Source organism: Oncorhynchus kisutch, linkage group LG6, assembly GCF_002021735.2.
Source record: "Oncorhynchus kisutch isolate 150728-3 linkage group LG6, Okis_V2, whole genome shotgun sequence".
Classification (NCBI taxonomy): Eukaryota; Metazoa; Chordata; class Actinopteri; order Salmoniformes; family Salmonidae; genus Oncorhynchus; species Oncorhynchus kisutch.
In genome coordinates this window covers 15,033,100-15,054,070 of record NC_034179.2, presented here as the reverse complement: position 1 = coordinate 15,054,070, position 20,971 = coordinate 15,033,100, and the positions used below count along the sequence as shown (strand labels likewise).

The 20,971-nt window shown below is 41.3% G+C and overlaps 1 protein-coding gene across 2 annotated transcripts; it reads left to right on the top strand.

Annotated features, from left to right (window-relative positions):
- The first annotated feature begins 76 nt into the window (after positions 1-76).
- LOC109892376 (spindlin-Z) lies at positions 77-20,903 on the top strand. 2 transcript variants are annotated; one of them, XM_020484869.2, is made up of 7 exons: positions 77-282; positions 9,099-9,240; positions 9,426-9,557; positions 10,255-10,300; positions 13,126-13,388; positions 15,403-15,636; positions 17,341-20,903. In XM_020484869.2, exons 3-7 carry the CDS (start codon positions 9,503-9,505, stop codon positions 17,538-17,540), a joined length of 798 nt encoding a protein of 265 aa, XP_020340458.1. In that variant the 5' UTR covers positions 77-282; positions 9,099-9,240; positions 9,426-9,502; the 3' UTR covers positions 17,541-20,903. The 2 variants fall into 2 exon arrangements, with proteins under 2 accessions (XP_020340458.1, XP_020340460.1); XM_020484871.2 differs by lacking the exon at positions 10,255-10,300 and having other exon boundaries at positions 153-282.
- Positions 20,904-20,971: the final 68 nt, after the last annotated feature.

Below are 20,971 nucleotides of genomic sequence, written 5' to 3'. Positions count from 1 at the left end.
ATTAAATTAATAAAGTATTATAATTCTTAATTCTGTGTCGCAGTCAAACAAATGCGCAGGCGCAGAGCTGTCGGTTCGGGAAAAGCAAAATGACTCACTATTTTGCAGGAAGACAGAATTTATTGCACCAATTATGTATCGTGCTGTAACACTTTTTGGCAGAGGGAGGGGAGGGGATGGTTTTGGGCAGTAATCAGGGTTGCCATCAAACGGATACTGACTGAGGCACAGGGGAGAAAGCGGGATAGGAAAATATCTTGCTATAATTTCACAATAAAGCGGGTAAGATATTCCGAAACACAAACAGCTATTCTCACACACAGGAAGCCAGCCACAAACATTAATTCAAAAGGTCTCTATGCGAGCGCGTAACATGACTCTTCAAAACTGGGGTGGAAAGGAGACTGGTTTGGGGCATTTGTCTTCATTTGAAAATGTGTTTCTTGTCAGCCAGAGTATGGTCCCTGTTGGTTCGACTGCACCGTTTCTCTGCGGGGATAGTAAATATGGCTGACACTGACCACTAGTGTAGCTCATGTACGGTGCTGGTTGCAGACGGCATTTATCTTACATTGCAAGACATTGTGTTGTGATGTCTTTAATCGATGAAGCAATCACTTGATTCAGAAGAACTGGTTACGAAGTTAACTAGCTAGGTAGCTATCTAGTTAGTTTGGTTTGTTTGTTAGCCAGCCAGCTAATGTAAAGGAAAATCTGTTTCACCAACAGATTTGGCTAGACTGCTTCAAAGACTAACGTTAGATTGCCCAGCCAAAGACAAGCTGAAAAGTGTTGTATGCCAAATGTGCAATACAACAAATGATTGTCTTTACATAGCTAACTAAACTGATACTTACTAGCTTATAAACTGTGGTAACTTTTTGTACTTCAATGTAACTAGCTAGCTACCAAGGATTTCCGTTTGTTGTAACATAATCTGTCCAACCTAACAACTGTTAAATGATCTTGCGGCATTGTGCCGAGTTACTCAGTCTGTGGACACAGTCCCAAGCTTCCTATCTAGCAACCAAAGCAAAGGTCACATTGACTGCACAATGTCATGAATCACGATCAACTCATCTGCCCGACAGACTATTAATTCAGTGTCAAGTGAGGTGGGGCGGGGACTCTGACAGCTATTTATCATATGTGTTAATTTGTGTCCTATATTTGTTGCCAGTCTGTTGAGCATTTACAAAGGAGAAAGTAGACCAGAGGTATTCGGGGGGGGCGGGTGCACGGCACGGTCTCCTAGAGGTCAGCGAAAATATTCAAAAAATAATGCTATATATATATATTTGAATATCACTAGCAACAACAGAATAAACTAATTTTGAATTGCATACCTACAATAGAGAAGAGGGGCATACACATGTTTTTATGATATCAACTTTATTTCTCAACTCCAAATATTGAGCAAATTACACTCACTGGAGTATCTGACATAGACTTTGAAAAAGCTCCCGCGAGTATCGGCTGCGGAAAGTAAGATTTCTTGACCAAAACATGGCTAACCTTTTGTTTAACCAGCTGAACAGCTGCGCTATTAGTGAAAATGTGTTTGGAGTTACCTTTCTATCTTATGGGCTATGTTAGAGTTTACACTTCTTCCAATAATAATGTGTAACATAATAAATACATAAAACGATCTAACATATATTAATTTAAAAATGTCGATTACTACTCCTTGTCATTCACCCGATGATAGACAAGATGTACAAAACATTTTTTGCTAACATAATCGGGGTCCCTGGTTCGCTGGTTTGCCTGGGTGGAGGTCCCTGGGCAAGAAAAGATTGAAGACCCCCTGAAGTAGACGCATTACAAGTTGATTAGGCTAATCCATTCCTTGTTTGGAAAATATCTGCACAAATGGATGACAGTTGGCATGAGGCCATTCATTCTGCCTTAGTCTAATCAAACATTAATTATGACAATTTGGTTTTACGTGATTGAAATTAAATTCACTGTTGCCTTGGGTCAGGTTTTCGAAACTACTCAGGGATGAAGTTAAGGTCTGAAAGTCAGTTGCTGTCGGGCAAATCGGGAGTCTTTTTTTGGTTTCCCGGGGATTACATGCAGAAATGCCATATACAGTGCCTTCAGAAAGTCCTCACACCCCTTAACTTTTAAAAAATGTTGTTAACAGCCTGAATTTAAAACTGATTAAATATAGATTTTTTTTCCGTCACTGGCCTACACACAATACCCCATAATGTCAAAGTGGAATTATGTTTTTATATTTCTTTACTAATTAATTATTTTTTTTAAATGAAAAGCTGAAATGTCTTGAGTCAGTAAGTATTCAAGCCCTTTGTTATGGCAAGCCTAAATAAATTCAGGAGTAAAAATGTGCTTAACAAGTCACATAATAATTTGCAATAATAGTGTTTAACATGAATTTTGAATGACTACCTCATCTCTACCCCACACATACAATTATCTGGTACCTCAGTCGAGCAGTGAATTTCAATCACAGATTCAACCTCAAAGACCAGGAAGGTTTTCCAATGCCTCACAAAGGTCATGTGGCCAATGTGGACTTTAAAACAGTTGGCGTTAAATGGCTGTGATCAAGAGAACTGAGGATGGATCAACAACATTGTAGTTACTCCACAATACTAACCTAAATGACTGAGGGGAACCTGAAGGAGGCCTGTATTTATTTTTATATACACACACTACTGGCCAAAAGCTTTAGAACACCTACTCATTCAAGGTAATTTTTTATTTTTTTACTGTTTTCTACATTGTAGAATAATAGTGAAGACATAAAATCAATTAAATAGCACATGGAATCATGTAGTAAAACACCAAAAAAGTGTTAAACAAATCTAAATATACTTTGTATTTGAGATTCTTCAAAGTAGACACCCTTTGCCTTGATGACAGCTTTGCACACTCTTGTCATTCCCTCAACCAGATTCATTAGGTAGTCACCTGGAATGCATTTCAGCTGTGCCTTCTTAAAAGTTAATTTGTGGAATGTCTTTCCTTCTTAATGTGTTTGAGCCAATCAGTTTAGTTGTGACAAGGTAGGTGGGGTATACAGAACATAGCCCTATTTGGTAAAAGTCCATATTATGGCAAGAACAGCTCAAGTAAGCAAAGAGAAATTACAGAATCATTACTTTAAGACATGAAGGTCAGTCAATACGAAAAATGTCAAGAACTTTGAAAGTTTCTTCAAGTGCTATCGCAAAAACCATCAAGCGCTAAATGATGAAACTGACACAGGAATGAGGACTGACACAGGAACGGAAGACCCAGAATTACCTCTGCTGCAGAGGATAAGTTCATTGGAGTTACCAGCCTCAGAAATTGCAGTCCAAATAAATGCTTCTCAGAGTTCAAGTAAGACGCATCTCAACATCAACTGTTCAGAGGAGACTGTGAATCAAGCCTTCATGGTTGAATTGCTGGAAAGAAACCACTACTAAAGAACACCAATAATAATAAGCGACTTGCTTGGGCCAAGAAACATTAGACCGGTGGAAATTTGTCCTTTGGTCTGGATTCCAACTGCCGTGTCTTATCAGACGTGGTGTGGGTGAACGGATGATCTCTGCATGTGAATTTCCCACCATGAAACATGGAGGAGGAGGTGTGATGGTGTGGGGGTGCTTTGCTGGTGACGCAGTTTGTGATTTTATTTAGAATTCAAGGCACACTTAACCAGCATTCTGCAACGGGACGCCTAGTTTGGGTTTAGTGGGACTATCATTTGTTTTTCAACAGGACAATGACCGAACACACCTCTAGGCTGTGTAGGAGCTATTTTACCAAGCAGAGTGATGAGTGCTGCATCAGATGACCTGGCCTCCACAATCCCCTGACCTCAACCAAATTGAGATGGTTTGGGATGAGTCAGACCGCAGAGTGAAGGAAAAGCAGCCAACAAGTGTTCAGCATATGTGGGAACTCCTTCAAGACTGTTGGAAAAGCATTCCTAGTGAAGCTGCTTGAGAGAATGCCAGGAGTGTGCAAAGCTGTCATCAAGGCAAAGAGTGGCTATTTGAAGAATCTCAAATATAGAATATATTTAGATTTTGTTTAACACTTTTTTGGTTACTACATGATTCCATATGTGTTATTTCATAGTTTTAATGTCTTCACTATTAAAATCAAATCAAATTTTATTTGTCACATACACATGGTTAGCAGATGTTAATGCGAGTGTAGCGAAATGCTTGTGCTTCTAGTTCCGACAATGCAGTAATAACGAACAAGTAATCTAACTAACAATTCCAAAAAAATACTGTCTTATACACAGTGTAAGGGGATAAAGAATATGTACATAAGGATATATGAATGAGTGATGGTACAGAGCAGCATAGGCAAGATACAGTAGATGATATCGAGTACAGTATATACATATGAGATGAGTATGTAAACAAAGTGGCATAGTTAAAGTGGCTAGTGATACATGTATTACATAAGGATGCAGTCGATGATATAGAGTACAGTATATACGTATGCATATGAGATGAATAATGTAGGGTAAGTAACATTATATAAGGTAGCATTGTTTAAAGTGGCTAGTGATATATTTACATAATTCCCATCAATTCCCATTATTAAAGTGGCTGGAGTTGAGTCAGTGTCATTGACAGTGTGTTGGCAGCAGCCACTCAATGTTAGTGGTGGCTGTTTAACAGTCTGATGGCCTTGAGATAGAAGCTGTTTTTCAGTCTCTCGGGCCCAGCTTTGATGCACCTGTACTGACCTCGCCTTCTGGATGATAGCGGGGTGAACAGGCAGTGGCTCGGGTGGTTGATGATCTTTATGGCCTTCCTGTAGCATCGGGTGGTGTAGGTGTCCTGGAGGGCAGGTAGTTTGACCCCGGTGATGCGTTGTGCAGACCTCACTACCCTCTGGAGAGCCTTAGGTTGAGGGCGGTGCAGTTGCCATACCAGGCGGTGATACAGCCCGCCAGGATGCTCTCGATTGTGCATCTGTAGAAGTTTGTGAGTGCTTTAGGTAGCAAGCAGAATTTCTTCAGCCTCCTGAGGTTGAAGAGGCGCTGCTGCGCCTTCTTCACGATGCTGTCTGTGTGAGTGGACCAATTCAGTTTGTCTGTGATGTGTATGCCGAGGAACTTAAAACTTGCTACCCTCTCCACTACTGTTCCATCGATGTGGATAGGGGGGTGTTCCCTCTGCTGTTTCCTGAAGTCCACAATCATCTCCTTAGTTTTGTTGACGTTGAGTGTGAGGTTATTTTCCTGACACCACACTCCGAGGGCCCTCACCTCCTCCCTGTAGGCCGTCTCGTCGTTGTTGGTAATCAAGCCTACCACTGTTGTGTCGTCCGCAAACTTGATGATTGAGTTGGAGGCGTGCGTGGCCACGCAGTCGTGGGTGAACAGGGAGTACAGGAGAGGGCTCAGAACGCACCCTTGTGGGGGAGATATTGTTGCCTACCCTCACCACCTGGGGGTGGCCCGTCAGGAAGTCCAGTACCCAGTTGCACAGGGCGGGGTCGAGACCCAGGGTCTCGAGCTTGATGACGAGCTTGGAGGGTACTATGGTGTTGAATGCCGAGCTGTAGTCGATGAACAGCATTCTCACATAGGTATTCCTCTTGTCCAGATGGGTTAGGGCAGTGTGTAGTGTGGTTGAGATTGCATCGTCTGTGGACCTATTTGGGCGGTAAGCAAATTGGAGTGGGTCTAGGGTGTCAGGTAGGGTGGAGGTGATATGGTCCTTGACTAATCTCTCAAAGCACTTCATGATGACGGATGTGAGTGCTACGGGGCGGTAGTCGTTTAGCTCAGTTACCTTAGCTTTCTTGGGAACAGGAACAATGGTGGCCCTCTTGAAGCATGTGGGAACAGCAGACTGGTATAGGGATTGATTGAATATGTCCGTAAACACACCGGCCAGCTGGTCTGCGCATGCTCTGAGGGCGCGGCTGGGGATGCCGTCTGGGCCTGCAGCCTTGCGAGGGTTAACACGTTTAAATGTCTTACTCACCTCGGCTGCAGTGAAGGAGAGACCGCATGTTTTCGTTGCAGGCCGTGTCAGTGGCACTGTATTGTCCTCAAAGCGGGCAAAAAAGTTATTTAGTCTGCCTGGGAGCAAGACATCCTGGTCCGTGACTGGGCTGGATTTCTTCCTGTAGTCCGTGATTGACTGTAGACCCTGCCACATGCCTCTTGTGTCTGAGCTGTTGAATTGAGATTCTACTTTGTCTCTGTACTGGCGCTTAGCTTATTTGATAGCCTTGCGGAGGGAATAGCTGCACTGTTTGTATTCGGTCATGTTACCAGACACCTTGCCCTGATTAAAAGCAGTGGTTCGCGCTTTCAGTTTCACATGAATGCTGCCATCAATCCACGGTTTCTGGTTAGGGAATGTTTTAATCGTTGCTATGGGAACGACATCTTCAACGCACGTTCTAATGAACTCGCACACCGAATCAGCGTATTCGTCAATATTGTTATCTGACGCAATACGAAACATCTCCCAGTCCACGTGATGGAAGCAGTCTTGGAGTGTGGAGTCAGCTTGGTCGGACCAGCGTTGGACAGACCTCAGCGTGGGAGCCTCTTGTTTTAGTTTCTGTCTGTAGGCAGGGATCAACAAAATGGAGTCGTGGTCAGCTTTTCCGAAAGGGGGGCGGGGCAATGTAGAAAATAGTACAAATAAGTAGGTGTTCTAAAACTTTTGACCGGTAGTGAGTGTGTGTGTGTATATATATATCTATATATGTGTGTGTGTGTGTGTGTGTGTGTGTGTATATATATATGTATATGTGTGTGTGTATATATGTGTGTATATATATATATTGTGTGTGTGTGTGTGTGTGTGTGTGTATATATATATATGTATATGTGTGTGTGTATATATGTGTGTGTATATATATATTGTGTGTGTGTGTGTGTGTATGTATGTATATATATATGCATACACACACACTATATATATATATATATATACACTCACTCACTACCGGTCAAAAGTTTTAGAACACCTACTTGTTTTTACTATATATATATTATTTAAACCTTTATTTTACTAGGCAAGTCCATTTAGAACAAATTCTTATTTACAATGATCCCCTACCAAAAGGCAAAAGGCCTCCTGCAGGGATGGGGACTGAGATCATAAAAAATAGGACAAAGCACACATCACGACGAGAGACACCACAACACTACATAAAGAGAGTCCTAACATGACAACACAACATGGTAGCAACACAACATGACAATAACATGGTAGCAACACATGACAATAACACGGTAGCAACACATGGAAGCAGCACGAACATGGTACAAACATTGTTAGGCAAAGACAACATCATACTGCTTGCAACAAGTTACTAAAGTAATATTGCAAAAAAATGTAACAATGCAATTAACTTGATGTCCTGAATACAAAGTGTTATGATTGGGGCAAATCCAAATACAACACATTACCGAGTACCACTCTCCATATTTTCAAGCATAGTGGTGGCTGCATCATGTTATGGGTATGCATGTAGTCATTAAGTACTGGGTAGTATTTCAGGATAAAAAATACATGGATTGGAGCTTAGCACAGGCAAAATCCTAGAGGAAAATCTGGTTCAGTCTGTTTTCCACCAGACCCCTGAAGAGGAATTCACCTTTCAGCACGAAAATAACCTAAAACACAAGGCCAAATGAACACTGGAGTTGCTTACCAATAAGACAGTGAATGTTCCTGTGTCAGAGTTACAGTTTTGACTTAAATCTACTTGACAATCAATGGCAAGACCTGATAATGGTTGTCTAGCAATGATCAACATCCAATTTGGCAGAGTTTGAAGAATTTTGAATTGAATAATGGGCAATTGTTGCACAATCCAGGTGTGGAAAGCTCTTAGAGACTTACCCAGAAAGACTAACAGCTGTAATCGCTGCCAAAGGTGATTCTACAAAGTATTGACTCTTTGGAGTGAGATATTTCTGTGTTTCATTTTTCAATGCATACAATTTCTAAAAACATGCTTTCACTTTGTCATTATGTATTGTGTGTTGATGGGTGAGAAAAAATATATTTAAACCATTTAGAATTCAAGCTGTAACACAACAAAATGTGGAATAAGTCAAGGGGTATGAATATATTCTGAAGGCACTGTACAGTATTGCCTGCATTTCACCCAGCATAGGAGAGGAACCAGAAAGATCAGTACTTGAATTCTTTGTATTTTGGTTATTGTCAGTAAAAACATTCGCAGAGCAGGCTCAACATGCCCAACTGCCATAAATGCCTCACATTTTTTGTCTTTCACTTAAAAAATGTGGAGGAACAAGAAAGATCAGCTTGGCTACTGGGTCATCCACCTCAAAAAGCAGAAGAAAGAGGACTTTGACACCCACCATCTCAGATTGTTCCCAAATTGTGTGCTGTTAGGTTTATGTCCCATCCTACATCCTGATATTACCAGGTTCTGACCTCTAGATGGTGCTGTTCATGCTACAGATTAAACATACTGTAGACCTATTCCATTTCTTAGACAAAAAAATTACGCTTTTAGATGGAGATCCTCCATTGAGCATGCTTTTTAGTCCAAGAGTAAGTATAACAGCCCTCGCTGTCCACTATAAACAGATGTGGCATTTATTGATCTGGTGGTTTGTGAAAAGGCTTGTGTTGTGAGTGGTTTTACAGGAATCAGTCCGGATAGTCACGCTGCTGATTTGATACTCATGTTGGCCTAAAACAAGACTGCAACATATGAATGGGTTGTTGTATATAGGCCTAGTCTGCAGTGCAGAGAAGGTACCAGCTGTTATAGTGGTCTAGCATAGAATTAGAATTATTCATGAATCGATTCTATTCATGATTTAATGTTTCCTGATTGATTCATGAATCATCCTAATTCTATGAGTAGAACTGACAGGACTAGTTTAATCCTGACATTTCCACACAAGTGGGATGGAAGGGGTTCCTTTATCATTTTTTCCATCTTGATGTTTTAGCCCAAATGTTTGGGGAGCCTGCTTTGGTTTGAAATAGGCTAGGTAAACAAACACAAAGCTTTCCGATTTTTTTTTTAGATTCAGTGCAGAATTCGACATTAAAGTGACTGAATATCTTCACATGTATATCAGCATTTCTTTTGGTTTGCAGGTCTACCCAGAGTCCTGATGTGATCATCATCCCTGAACAGAAACATTAGCCTGCCCCGAAGTCAGTCCTCAACCAACCGGGGACAATCTGGATTGGATATCAAAGATAATACGTCCTTATCCCCGTTATCTGCCTGCACTGGGTAGACACTTTCTTTTTCCCTCCCTGCCTGTTTCCATTTTCTGAATTGGTTGCCATATATAGATTTTCACTTTCTGACTTGTTACCTTCCTCTGACTGGACTCTTCTATTCAGATGTATTCCCTGGCTATCGTCCATCTCTCTGGGCTATAACATAAATCATTAATGTTTTCATTACGTTGGCAGTTTTACACCCCAGACCTGGTACCATAGATATTTTCACCCTAGTCTGGCAGCTAGACTGCTCCACTATACCCTGATGAATGAAGACCCCATTCGGGAAGAGTGCGCCCGGCCAGAGATCCAGAGCCGATGCAGGTTAGTTTGGCTTTAAAGGGATAGTACACCTACATTTGAAAATTACATATTGGTTTCCGTACCCTGTAAGCAGTCTATGGACGATGTATGACAGCAATCCATGCTTTGGTTTAGTTTCCCTGGCATTGTTTCCACATGCTGACATTTGAGCATTTGTGCTACAAATCCCATTTGCGCTCTTTATAGATGTTGTCGGCGACCCAAATGGCACCCTTTTTCCTTTATTATTCACTTGCTTACTTAACTAGTCCCATCGCTCCTTTGGGCTCATAGGCCAGCGACGATCCTCCAGCTCGTTCAACCCCGTGCCGATTCTCTTGGTGAGGGCGTCCTCTTTTCCTTTTGGCTTGCTGGTTCCAGGATAGAGCTTGCCTGGTGATGTTGGAAACACCTGGAGGACACCTATTCCCTTTATAGTGCACAACTTTTGTTTCCTTTTATAGTGCACTTCTTTGGACCAGGGCCTTTAGAGGCTCTGGTCAAACGTAGTACTCCAATTGGCCTATAGGGAATCGGCTGCCATTTGGGGAACACAGCCTTTGTTGTTTGCTCTTGTTATCTTCAGGTTACACATATAATCCGGTACATTTAGCCTACTGATAACAGTAGATTAGCTACTGAATACATTCACTACAGTCATTTGCACTAGAAGAACGTTTGATGGTTTTTTTGTGATGTTTTTTTATTTTTATCTAAGGACACACAGGTGTTTCTTCAAACATGAAGAAAAAGGACTCCCACAAGTAAGCCAGGAATCCTTATGCACTGTACTTACCTTAGCTTTGTGATTGTGCCAATGTAGGCATTCAACTGTTCTAAATGTATACATGTTGTGTAGTAGTATTACATTAAAGCTGGTTTCAGGCTAGGCTAAAACCATCTGTTGTCTGCTTAGTTTTTCCAAGGTAGAGAACATCAGTTGTGCTTGCTAAGATAAGTCAATGATTAAGTCTAGTAGTGCCATGCTGAATACCTGATATCAGATACTGGTCTTAAGTGGCCTGCTGAAGTTAATACAGGGTTAGTATCAGCTGTGTAGGGACACTACCATGGTCAGGGTTAGGATCAGCTGTGTAGGGACACTACCATGGTCAGGGTTAGGATCAGCTGTGTAGGGACACTACCATGGTCAGGGTTAGGATCAGCTGTGTAGGGACACTACCATGGTCAGGGTTAGGATCAGCTGTGTAGGGACACTACCATGGTCAGGGTTAGGATCAGCTGTGTAGGGACACTACCATGGTCAGGGTTAGTATCAGCTGTGTAGGGACACTGCCATGGTCAGGGTTAGTATCAGCTGTGTAGGGACACTACCATGGTCAGGGTTAGTATCAGCTGTGTAGGGACACTACCATGGTCAGGGTTAGTATCAGCTGTGTAGGGACACTGCCATGGTCAGGGTTAGTATCAGCTGTGTAGGGACACTACCATGGTCAGGGTTAGTATCAGCTGTGTAGGGACACTACCATGGTCAGTGTTAGTATCAGCTGTGTAGGGACACTACCATGGTCAGGGTTAGTATCAGCTGTGTAGGGACACTACCATGGTCAGGGTTAGTATCAGCTGTGTAGGGACACTACCATGGTCAGGGTTAGTATCAGCTGTGTAGGGACACTACCATGGTCAGGGTTAGGATCAGCTGTGTAGGGACACTACCATGGTCAGGGTTAGTATCAGCTGTGTAGGGACACTGCCATGGTCAGGGTTAGTATCAGCTGTGTAGGGACACTACCATGGTCAGGGTTAGTATCAGCTGTGTAGGGACACTACCATGGTCAGGGTTAGTATCAGCTGTGTAGGGACACTACCATGGTCAGGGTTAGGATCAGCTGTGTAGGGACACTACCATGGCCTGGGCTATATTCACACTTGAAAGAATACAATCTTTAAAGGACTCCTATAGACAGGTCAAGGGAAGGAAAGAAAGCAGATCATGTCTGTAATACATTGCCATGGCCTACATACACCACATGACCAAAGGTATGCGGACACATGCTTGTTGAACATCTCATTCCAAAGTCATGAGCATTAATATGGAGTTGGTACCCCCTTTGCAGCTATAACAGCCTCCACTCTTCTGGGAAGGCTTTCTACTAGATATTGGAACATTGCTGCGGCGACTTGCTTCCATTCAGCCACAAGCATTAGTGAGGTTGGGCACTGATGTTGGGCGATTAGGCCAGGTTCGCAGTCGGCATTCCAATTCATCCCAAAGGTGTTCGATGGGGTTGAGGTCAGGGCCCTGTGCAGGCCAGTCAAGTTCTTCCACACCGATCTCAACAAACCATTTCTGTATGGACATCACTTTGTCCACAGGGGCATTATCATGCTGAAACAGGAAAGGGGCTTCCCCAAACTGTTGCCACTAAGTTGGAAGCACAGAATCATCTAGAAGTCATTGTATGCTGTAGCGTTAAGATTTTCCTTCACTAGAACTCTAAGGGGCCTAGATCAAGACCAATATTCCTCCTCCACCAAACTTTACAGTTGGCACTATGCATTTATAACAGTATAGACTTTACGTCCGTCCCCTCGCCCCGACCTGGCCGCGAACCAGGGACGCTCTGCACACATCACCCTCGAAGCATCGTTACACAAAAGCCGCGGCTCTTGCAGAGCAAGGGGAACCACTACTTCAAGGTCTCAGAGCAAGTGACGTCACCGATTGAAACGCCACTAGTGCGCACCACCGCTAACTAGCTAGCCATTTCACATCGGCTACACATTCATGCAGGTAGCATTCTCCTGGCATTCTCCAAACCCAGATTTGTCCTACCAGATGGTGAAGCATGATTTATCACTCCAGAGAACACGTTTCCACTGCTCCAGAGTCCAATTCAGGCAAGCTTTATACCACTCCAGCTGATGCTTGACATTGCGCATGGTGATCTTAGGCTTGTGTGCGGCTGCTTGGCCATGGAAACCCATTTCATGAAGCTCCAGACAAACAGTTCTTGTGCTGATGTTGCTTCCAGAGGCAGTTTGGAACTCGGTAGTGAGTGTTGCAACCGAGGACATATCTTTTTTATGCGCTACGTGCTTCAGCATTCAGTGGTCCTCTTCTGTGAGCTTGTGTGGCCTACCACTTCGCGGCTGAGCCTTTGTTGCTCCTAGACGTTTCCACTTCACAATAACAACACTTACAGTTGATCAGGGCAGCTCTAGCGGGGAAGAAATTTGTTGAACTGACTTGTTGGAAAGGTGGTATCCTATGACGGTGCCACATTGAAAGTCACTGAGCTCTTCAGTTAGGCCATTCTACTGCCAATGTTTTTCCTATGGATATTGCATGTCTGTGCTCGATTTTATACAGCAAGGGTGTGGCTGAAATAGTCGAATCCACTCATTTGAAGGAGTGTCCACATACTTTTGTTTATATAGTGTATTTCATTATTTGAATATTGTATCCTATTTGATATACTGTAATACCAGACTTATCTAGAAGCTAATGTACTGTGAAGGACTGACAGCCAGTTATCAAAGGTTTTCCCTCTTCTTTTCATTGGCTATGTGGATATTTGTTTCCCCAATCCCTCTCTTCTCATTGGCTGAAATCTGAAATGTACAGGAAACACAAGAACAGCATGGGCCCCAACAAGGTGGTGTCGTCGTCTGCGCCCCGCCGGAACATGGTGGGCTGTCGTATCCAGCACATCTGGAAGGAGGGGAGCACTGCGTCTCAGTCGCTGTGGAAAGGCATGGTGCTGGACCAGGTGCCCGTCAACCCCTCGCTTTACCTCATCAAGTACGACGGCTTTGACTGTGTCTACGGCCTGGAGCTACATAAAGATGAGAGGGTGCAGGGACTTGAGGTGCTCCCTGACCGTCAAGGTATGGACTTGGTCTATTGTGCATTCGGACAGTATTCAGACCCTTTTACTTTTTCCACATTTTGTATAATTACAGCCTTTTTCTAAAATTGATTACATTTTTCTCTCATCAATCTACACACATTACCCCATAATGACAAAGCAAAAACAGGTTTTTAGATATTTTAGCAAATTTGTAAAATAAATAATAATAATAATAATAATATCACATTTACATAAGTATTCAGACCCTTTACATAGTTCTTTGTTGAAGCTCCTTTGGCAGCGATTACAGCCCCGAGCCTCAAGCATTTTGCTACACTCGCATTAACATCTGCTAACCATGTGTATGTGACCAATAAAATTTGATTTGAGTCTTCTTGGGTATGATGTTACAAGCTTGGCACACCTGTATTTTGGGAGTTTCACCCATTCTTCTCTGCAGAACCTATGAAGCTCTCTCAGGTTGGATGGGGAGCGTCGCTGCACAGCTTTTTCAGGTCTCTCTGTGTTCTGGCAGGGCCACTCAAGGACATTCAGAGACTTGTCCCGAAACCACTCCTGCGTTGTCTTGGCTGTATACTTAGGGTCGTTGTCCTGTTGGAAGGTGAACCTTCGCCCTAGTTTTAGGTCCTGAGCGCTCTGGGGCAGGTTTTCATCAAGGGTCTCTCTGTACTTTGCTCCGTTCATCTTTCCCTCGATCCTGACTAATCTCCCAGTCCCTGGCGCTGAAAAACATCTACACAGCATGATGCTGCCACCACCATGCTTCACTGTAGGGATTGTGCCAGGTTTCCGCCAGACGTGACGCTTGGCATTCAGGCCAAATTAAACCAATCTTGGTTTCATCAGACCAGAGAATCTTGTCTGAGAGTCCTTTAAGTGCCTTTTGGCAAACTCCAAGCGGACTGTCATGTGCATTTTATTGAGTAGTGGCTTTCGTCTGGCCACTCTACCATAAAGGCCTGATTGGTGTAGTGCTGCAGAGATGGTTGTCCTTCTGGAAGGTTATCCCATCTCCACAGAGGAACTCTGTAGCTCTGTCAGAGTGACAATTAGGTTTTTGGTCACCTCCCTGACCAAGGCCCTTCTCCCCTGATTGCAAAGTTTGGCCGGGCGACCAGCTCTAGGAAGAATATTGATGGTTCCAAACTTCTTCTATTTCAGAATGATTGAGGTCACTGTGTTCTTGGGGACATTCAACTCTGCAGAAATGTTTTGCTACCCTTCCCCAGATCTGTACCTCGACACAGTCCTGTCTCGGAGCTCTAGAGACAATTCCTTTAACCTCATGGCTTGGTTTTTGCTCTAACGTGCACTGTCAACTGTGGTACCTTTATATAGAAAGGTGTGTGCCTTTCCAAATCATGTCTAATCAATTGCATTTACTACAGGTGTACTCCAATCCAGTTGTAGAAACATCTCAGGGATGATCAATGGAAACAGGATGCACCTGAGCTCATGTTCGTGTCTCATAGCAAAGGTTCTCATTTTGGGTTATTGTGTGTAGATTGATGAAAAAAGATATTTTCATCAATTTTAGAATAAGGCTGTAACTTAACAAAATTTGGAAACAGTCAAGGTCTCTGAATTCTTTCCAAATGTGTATATATAGTGTCAACATTGTTATCTCAACATATTGATTTACTGACTAGTGATCACACAATGTGGATAAACCACTATCATAGACAAGCTTATTTTTGTGCTCTAATGGTCTTCTATGTTCATATGCGAATCTCTCTAAGATTTGTCCGTGCTAGAAATGGGGCGTCAGGGTAGCCTAGTGGTTAGAGCGTTGGACTAGTAACCGGAAGGTTGCAAGTTCAAACCCCCGAGCTGACAAGGTACAAATCTGTTGTTCTGCCCCTGAACAGGCAGTTAACCCACTGTTCCTAGGCCGTCATTGAAAATAAGAATTTGTTCTTAACTGACTTGCCTAGTTAAATCAAAAAAATATATATATGAATTGTAATTGAAGTGCTTGTTGGCTTCATTACCAATCATCCCTGTCCCATATTTTTGTTAACCTGTTACAGCCTCCACGCGCGCCAGCGACGTCAACCTGGCCGACACGATGATAGGGAAGGCTGTAGAGCATATGTTTGAGACGGAGGATGGGACTAAAGACGAGTGGAGGGGCATGGTTCTGGCCCGAGCCCCCATCATGAACACCTGGTTCTTCATCACCTACGAGAAAGACCCCGTTCTGTACATGTACCAGCTCCTAGACGACTACAAGGAGGGAGACCTGAGGATCATGCCTGACTCCAGTGAGTACAGTAAAAATGTAGTTAAAGCCGACAGCATGTATGAGACTCTGTCTTATTACAAAGCTTATAATATGTTATGCAGGTATGGTAATACTAAAATCTGAGAGGTAAACAGATCTCTCCATCCAACTATAGTGTTCTTATAACAAAATACTAAACAGTGTAGACCAAATCCCAATGTGAAAATGTATAAAATACTAAGTAGTGTAGACCAAATCCCAATGTGAAAATGTATAAAATACTAAGTAGTGTAGACCAAATCCCAATGTGAAAATGTATAAAATACTAAGTAGTGTAGACCGAATCCCAATGTGAAAATGTATAAAATACTAAGTAGTGTAGACCGAATCCCAATGTGAAAATGTATAAAATACTAAGTAGTGTAGACCGAATCCCAATGTGAAAATGTATAAAAAACTAAGTAGTGTAAGCCAAATCCCAAAGTGAAAATGTATAAAATACTAAGTAGTGTAGACCGAATCCCAATGTATAAAATACTAAGTAGTGTAGACTGAATCCCAATGTGAAAATGTATAAAATACTAAGTAGTGTAGACCAAATCCCAGTATGAAAATGTTTAAAATACTTAGTAGTGTAGACTGAAAACCAAATTCTGAAAATGTATAACATTCTAAGCAGTGTAGATCTAATCCCAATGTCCAAATTTATTATACTTAACAGTTGGACCCCAGGAAGAGTAGCTGCTGCTTATGCAACAGCTAATGGGGATCCTAATCAAATACCTAATCCCAATGAAAATCATCTGGAAATGCAGATTAGAGACTCAATTTTATAGCCTCCATCTTTCCGTAGCCTATTCAAAATTGTTTTTTAATTTGAAGCTTGCTGCTGGTCAAACCTTTGAGTCTAAGTACATTTTTATCAAATCAGTTAAATAGGCAAAATGTTGATGTTGCACAGTGCACACAATAAAATAATACAGAATATTAGGTAGAATTATGTGCTGCTCTCAGACTGACAGGCTAACATCACATTAAAATATTCTCCTTCAACGGAAATAAAGAAAACATTTTAGAGAACCTCATAACATTCTCCATCTACCTATAGTGATGCCATTATGGAAATACAAGCTGTCGACCAGACAAATCCATTATTTTAGATACAACAAAAAATTAACGTGTGAAACTTCACTGCCAGACAAGTCAAAACAATTTTGCTGGCTGTGCGGCAATAAAGCAGCATTTTCTTATCTTTCGGATCCATTTGGGTCCGATACAGACCCAATTGTACTTGGACCCGGCCCTCTCTCATCTCTTACATGTTTCGGGTCGGATTTGGTACACCTCGAATCCAAATCGGGTATGGTATTGACTTTCAAAGAAATGAACGGGTCCTGTTACGGACAGGTGGGAAGTTTGCAGGTCCATTTCTCTCCGGATGGTGAGGCTTCTCTTAATAATGATCATAGCCTACTCTTTGATGTTCTCCCTTAATGATTAAAGCTATCATCATTGTTATGGTAAACTTACTTTACATAGCCCTCTTTTTTCCTATGGGGAACAACCAAAACAGTCCACCAGTTCTTCTGCTAGTCTAGGGATTAATTTAACCTGACATTGACAGGCCACAATAAACCTGTTTCTGTGTTGTCTCTGCCTGTTGATTTGATCTCAATTGGACTAACCTGGTTAAATAAAGCTAAATGAATTAATTGGTAAACGTATGTATTTTCTTCTCCCCCAGATGACACTCCGCCTGCAGAGCGGGAGCCAGGGGAGGTAGTGGACAGTCTGGTGGGGAAACAGGTGGAGTACGCCAAAGAGGACGGCTCCAAACGAACTGGCATGGTTATCCACCAGGTGGATGCCAAACCCTCAGTCTACTTCATCAAGTTCGACGACGACTTCCACATCTACGTCTACGACCTTGTCAAGACCTCCTAAGGCAAACTTTTACCCTTTGACCTTTTCACACTACTGAGCCGAATCGAGCTGTACAGGGCTGGCCTGGTTACACGTACATCCACCATAGCTGAAAAGACTATGCGAAAATATGTTAGAGGTGGTACAGTTTGGTCCACGTCGGCACGGTAGTGTGAAAAGGGCACTGGGTCTCTGGGCCTAGAGGACAGGAGGTCTGTCTGGGGAGTTAATGATGGATGCAGGAAAGACGATGGTCATCATCACCACATGGAACCTTACCTTATCCACCAACTTCTCTTAAATATATCTTGAACGTTTCGTGCAACAGCTTCTTTGAGATGCGACAGATGGACAGCTAGATTGGATATTTCACTGAAGCCTTTGGATTGCTACTAAAGCATCTCGTGTTCTAGAATCTAGTCAGAAGAGAGAGAGGGGAGGGGTCACTGTGCAACTGAGTTATTGGCCACTTGATTGGCTGAGAAGACTATTTGTTTCTGCAACTGGCTGTCCCCTATCAGAGTAAAGATCTGAAGGATTTGTTACATAGATCCCTTTGTAAGGGGAGGGACGGGAAAAAGATATCAGCGTTATTTGAACACTGCATATTTAGTGCGACCTTTAAAGTGAATTACTATCTGGGTTTGTTTCCATCTCAGAGAATTGTTCAATCCTTGACTATTATTATATTTGTTTGTTTGTAATGTTAAAAGATACACAACAACATATGCAGTGAGCAAAGGCATTTGTTGAAGTTTTGTGAGGGACATGACCATTGTTTTAATTCAAATGTTTCTTTTTTTTCCCCCAATAACTTTTTCATGTATGTTCATATGTAATGATAGTTAAATACTGATGCCGATATTTGCAGTTTTATCTGAAGCACTAATTTCAAAGAGTCCACTCAGAAAACATTTACGCAGTTGTCTTTATAAGTTTTGCCTTTTAATAATAATTATATGTTGATCATTCTCAACAAACACTATTCAGAATGGTTGACCAGTGAGAAAGTTCATCTGTTTGTTCATTAGGCCTTGCCAAAGCCCTCGACCCTTATCATTCATTATCCAATCATAATAACAGCAATAATTATTATAATTATTCAGATTATACTTATGTTTGTTATTATCGTTCCTGTAGTCATATGTTTACCTTTTTTTTGGGGGGGGGGTCAAGCATAGTTTCTATTTTTGTTTATTTTTTACTTTCATTGTTATATGTTATTTAGAGACATCTTCTTCACCTCTGTCTTTGTGTTAAACAGACTTTCTGTTTAATTGGCATAGTAACCTTTTAGTAAACTGTTTTATCATGCCTTTAAAAAAAATAAAGACAGTATGGTGAAAGCACTGCAAAGTATTTGGAAACTAAAACTTCAAACCAGCTCCTCAAAAGTGTTCTAAATTCAGCAGTAGCACTACAACAATACTAAAGTGTTCTAAATTCAGCAGTACCACTACAACAATACTAAAGTGTTCTAAATTCAGCAGTACCACTACAACAATACTAAAGTGTTTCTAAAATCTTCACACAACTGTTAATTCACAACAAGTATTCAAAACCTTAAAAGCAACACCCACTTTATAAAGTGCATTTAATTTTGTAGTCAAGGAAAGGTTACTAGCCTCAATTAGACTTTTATTTGCCATATTTTGTTGAGATGAGTTGTTTCCCGCCATTATTTAAAGCTTATAATAATGTAGTTAAAATGTGATAGCCGTTTCTGGCTTTCTCTGTGTGTGACAAAACAACATTCACCAGATGCCCCTAGTAGGCCCCTTTGGAATGTTACAATGGTTGTCAGAGAAACAGTGGGCTACTGAGCACTCTAGAACCTCTGACATACAGATGTTGTTAATTACTGTAGTAACATTTCGTGTTCATGTGACTGTAACCCCTCCTCTACACTCCTCTGCCTTACTACTCTTTCTCCATGCCCTTCTTGACCTTTAGCAGTGTTTATTCCCAGTCTCTGAAGAGGTAGTATAGTCCTGATATTTTCATTAGCCTGTGTAGTAACAGAACAGATGTGCTGTTGTGACTGATTTGCGATGAGATAAACCACTGCATCTCCAGCTGAAGTGCCTGCAGAGACATATAAAGCCCATTAGTTTTTATTTTGACATTTTATAACAGTTTTTCTTTCTTTGACTGTATGGCTGAATGGTAGCTTTAGAAACCTGAGAGATTATGTGTATCGGTTATAATGAGGCTCATAATTTGAAGACCCCATAAGGTACCGTATTCACCTCTGTATCTAAGAAAATAAACACAAGTATCTTATGTATCCTGTTGTATTCCAAACCGAAAACTGACTTGTGTTTTATGCAAGATGTCACCTTCAGGAAAATAATTGAAAGTGTTTGATGGATTGGCATTTCACACTGTGTTTGATGTTGGTTCGTTTTGGGATAAAAAAATAAAATAAAAAAGAGAATATGAAAATAGTCCATTATTTTTGCATGAGTAGTGGAAACAGTAGAACTGTAAGTGGAAGTTAGTGTGAGATACACACATGCATCTGTCATAACTTTTTCTATGAGGTTATCATCATTCTGTTACCTGTTGTGACGCTCCCTTTTTTATTTTCCTGTTTTGCATTTCTTAAGAAAAGCAAAGTAATTTTTTGTATTACATTTTTGATTCTGCTCTGCTATAGGATGAAACTCACTGGGGTTGTATGAGGGGCCAATAGAAATGCCACATGATGCCAGTGTTACACAGCATTTGAGGGATCATATCTTTCACATACAATACCAATGTTGTCCGTAAATATTTTTTAGATGTATCTTTTGAGTGCCACAAGGAGAACATGAACTCAAAGAAAAAGGCCGTATAAAATTGGTAGGGAGATGTTTATACAGCGTGTGTGTATATATATATATATATATATATATATATATATATATATGAGAGAGATATGTGTGTGTATATATATATTTGTGTGTGTGTGTGTGTGTGTGTGTGTGTATGTATGGGGTGTGCAAGGTAGGTAGCACATCTTAGTTACATATCAGAAGAATAAACAATGTACATAGACACTTTAAAGAGAAAATAGTATGGTTTTCATTTCTCAAAGTTACTCTTAAATCAGTTTAAAGATTGAAAACTATGATTTACTGTATATGGTCCCTTTTAGATGCTGTTGCTCTTTTCTAACTTGTAAAATACAGTGTATAGTTGATTCTTCATGTTTGTTGGCATCTACTTCAATGGCTTCTATTTGAACTGGTAATTTGTTATTACTCTGAACAATGTAGAGAGTTAATTTGATTTGCTTTAGGGGTATAAGCAATTTAAAAACATGTTACTTAGATCTGTCATTTTTATAATTGTTACGTAAATATCCTTATAACATTTGAGAAAATAAAAACGTAATGTGAGGTTGTGTGGTGGTTTCTTTCCTTATGGTTTTTCTGCTTTTAAAGATGCCAGACTTAGGTATTTCTCGT

Bases quoted from the DNA above. Each gene is read 5' to 3' on its own strand.
- LOC109892376 (XM_020484869.2), top strand. From the start codon at position 9,503: ATGAAGACCCCATTCGGGAAGAGTGCGCCCGGCCAGAGATCCAGAGCC. The intron at 9,558-10,254 runs GTTAGTTTGGCT...TTTTTATCTAAG, and splicing joins GAGATCCAGAGCCGATGCAG to GACACACAGGTGTTTCTTCA. The intron at 10,301-13,125 runs GTAAGCCAGGAA...TGAAATGTACAG, and splicing joins AAGAAAAAGGACTCCCACAA to GAAACACAAGAACAGCATGG.